Genomic DNA, 1,544 nt, shown 5'->3' with positions numbered 1-1,544 from the left:
GCCGGCGTTTTTCCCGCCGCACATGCAGGAGGACTGCAACATGATGCCCTTTCGCGGCTACCACCACCATCCCCAGCTGGAGTTTCCCCCGGAGAAGTGCATGGGGCGGGACGTGGCGGTGCCCTACGCGCAGCCCCCCTCGCACTTGGCCGACGCCATGAGGACTCCCCATCCCTCCGGCGTGTACTACAACCAGATGTGCTCAGGAACTCAGAACGGGCTTTCCGCCCACCTGGGCCAGCTCTCGCCCCCCCCCGAAGCCCACCACATGGAGAGCGTGGATCACTTGAACCAAACCGAGCTGTGGACGGACGTTGACCGCAACGAGTTTGACCAGTATTTGAACATGAGCAGGACTCGTCCCGAAGCCTCGGGCCTCCCTTACCATGTCTCCCTGTCCAAAGTGACTCCTAGAAGCATTTCCTGCGAGGAGAGCAGTTTGATATCCGCCCTGTCCGATGCCAGCAGCGCTGTTTACTACAGCCCCTGCATCACCGGTTAGGTGGGCCCCCCCCGCCGATCCTCGCGCCACGAGAGCCCTCGACTCTCCTCTAAAAAAAAAATAAAAGCCATCCTCCTTTAACCACGAGCTCCATCATATTTAGAATATCTCATTAAATGCATCGCTTTCTTTTGGTGTTTTTTTTTGTTTAATTTTCGTGTTGGGTTTGGGTTTTTTTTAGAGAAAAACCACGCTGAACTCACTGATATACCGTATAACTATATAACACAGATAGACGCCTTCCCCAAGCACGAGCCCGCCGCGCTCCCCGCTCCAGCCCCCGGCAGGGCGTTACCTGTAGCTCCCCCCACCTCGAAGGGGCATTTTCAAGCCAATTCCGCTAAATCCTGCCAGAAACAACCACCACCAGGACAAGCCGAAGTGACCTGCCCCCCCCCATATTTAATCCAAGGGCAGACGAACTTGTGGCGGGGGCGTGGGGGGGGAGAAAAACTTTTAGGAAGGTTTTGCCGGGGCTGTTAGCGAGTCGGCGCCCGTTAGGGGTGGGCTTTAGGACAGTTTTTACTGTATTCTCAGCAATATATTTTAATTGGGCAACAAAACTATATTTTTACTAAGCATTTTTATATATAAAATGGTATTTAATGTCTTTTGAGGTTGTTTGGTTTTTTTTTTTATTAGACTTTTTAAAAATAAATCAAGGGATATCCATGAGATCTAAAGCATTTATGGCAGCTGTTCTGAGAAAAAAAAAAAAAGGGAGGGGGGGAAGGGAAAAGGAGGTATTTTGTGAAAAGGGAATGACAATGTAAATATTGTGGAACAATTGACTGGAATTTTGTACAAAAGAAAAATACGACTGCAAACACTTTTATTGTCTAGAACTGTATGGAGAGCAAACTGTTTTATACTGGTTAATTATTAAAACATCTTCATATAATTGCTCCCATCTTGTGCGCTTGTTGTGTGAACACATATTTTCCGCAAATACATGTTGTCCCAACCGTTTCCAGATTTTTGTATCCGTTGATTAATGTTTTGACAACCTGGCAAATGTATTAATTTCCCGGCTGCCGCCCGC

At 48.6% G+C, this 1,544-nt stretch overlaps 1 protein-coding gene across 1 annotated transcript; it reads left to right on the top strand.

Annotated features, from left to right (window-relative positions):
* The first annotated feature begins 6 nt into the window (after positions 1-6).
* Positions 7-628, top strand: SOX18 (SRY (sex determining region Y)-box 18). The gene has a single exon (XM_010160718.1). It carries the CDS (start codon positions 23-25, stop codon positions 500-502), a length of 480 nt encoding a protein of 159 aa, XP_010159020.1. The 5' UTR covers positions 7-22; the 3' UTR covers positions 503-628.
* Positions 629-1,544: the final 916 nt, after the last annotated feature.

Source organism: Eurypyga helias, unplaced genomic scaffold, assembly GCF_000690775.1.
Source record: "Eurypyga helias isolate BGI_N326 unplaced genomic scaffold, ASM69077v1 scaffold25470, whole genome shotgun sequence".
NCBI lineage: Eukaryota > Metazoa > Chordata > Aves > Eurypygiformes > Eurypygidae > Eurypyga > Eurypyga helias.
Note: the sequence above shows the minus strand (reverse complement) of the source record. Positions and strands in the feature narration are given on the sequence as shown.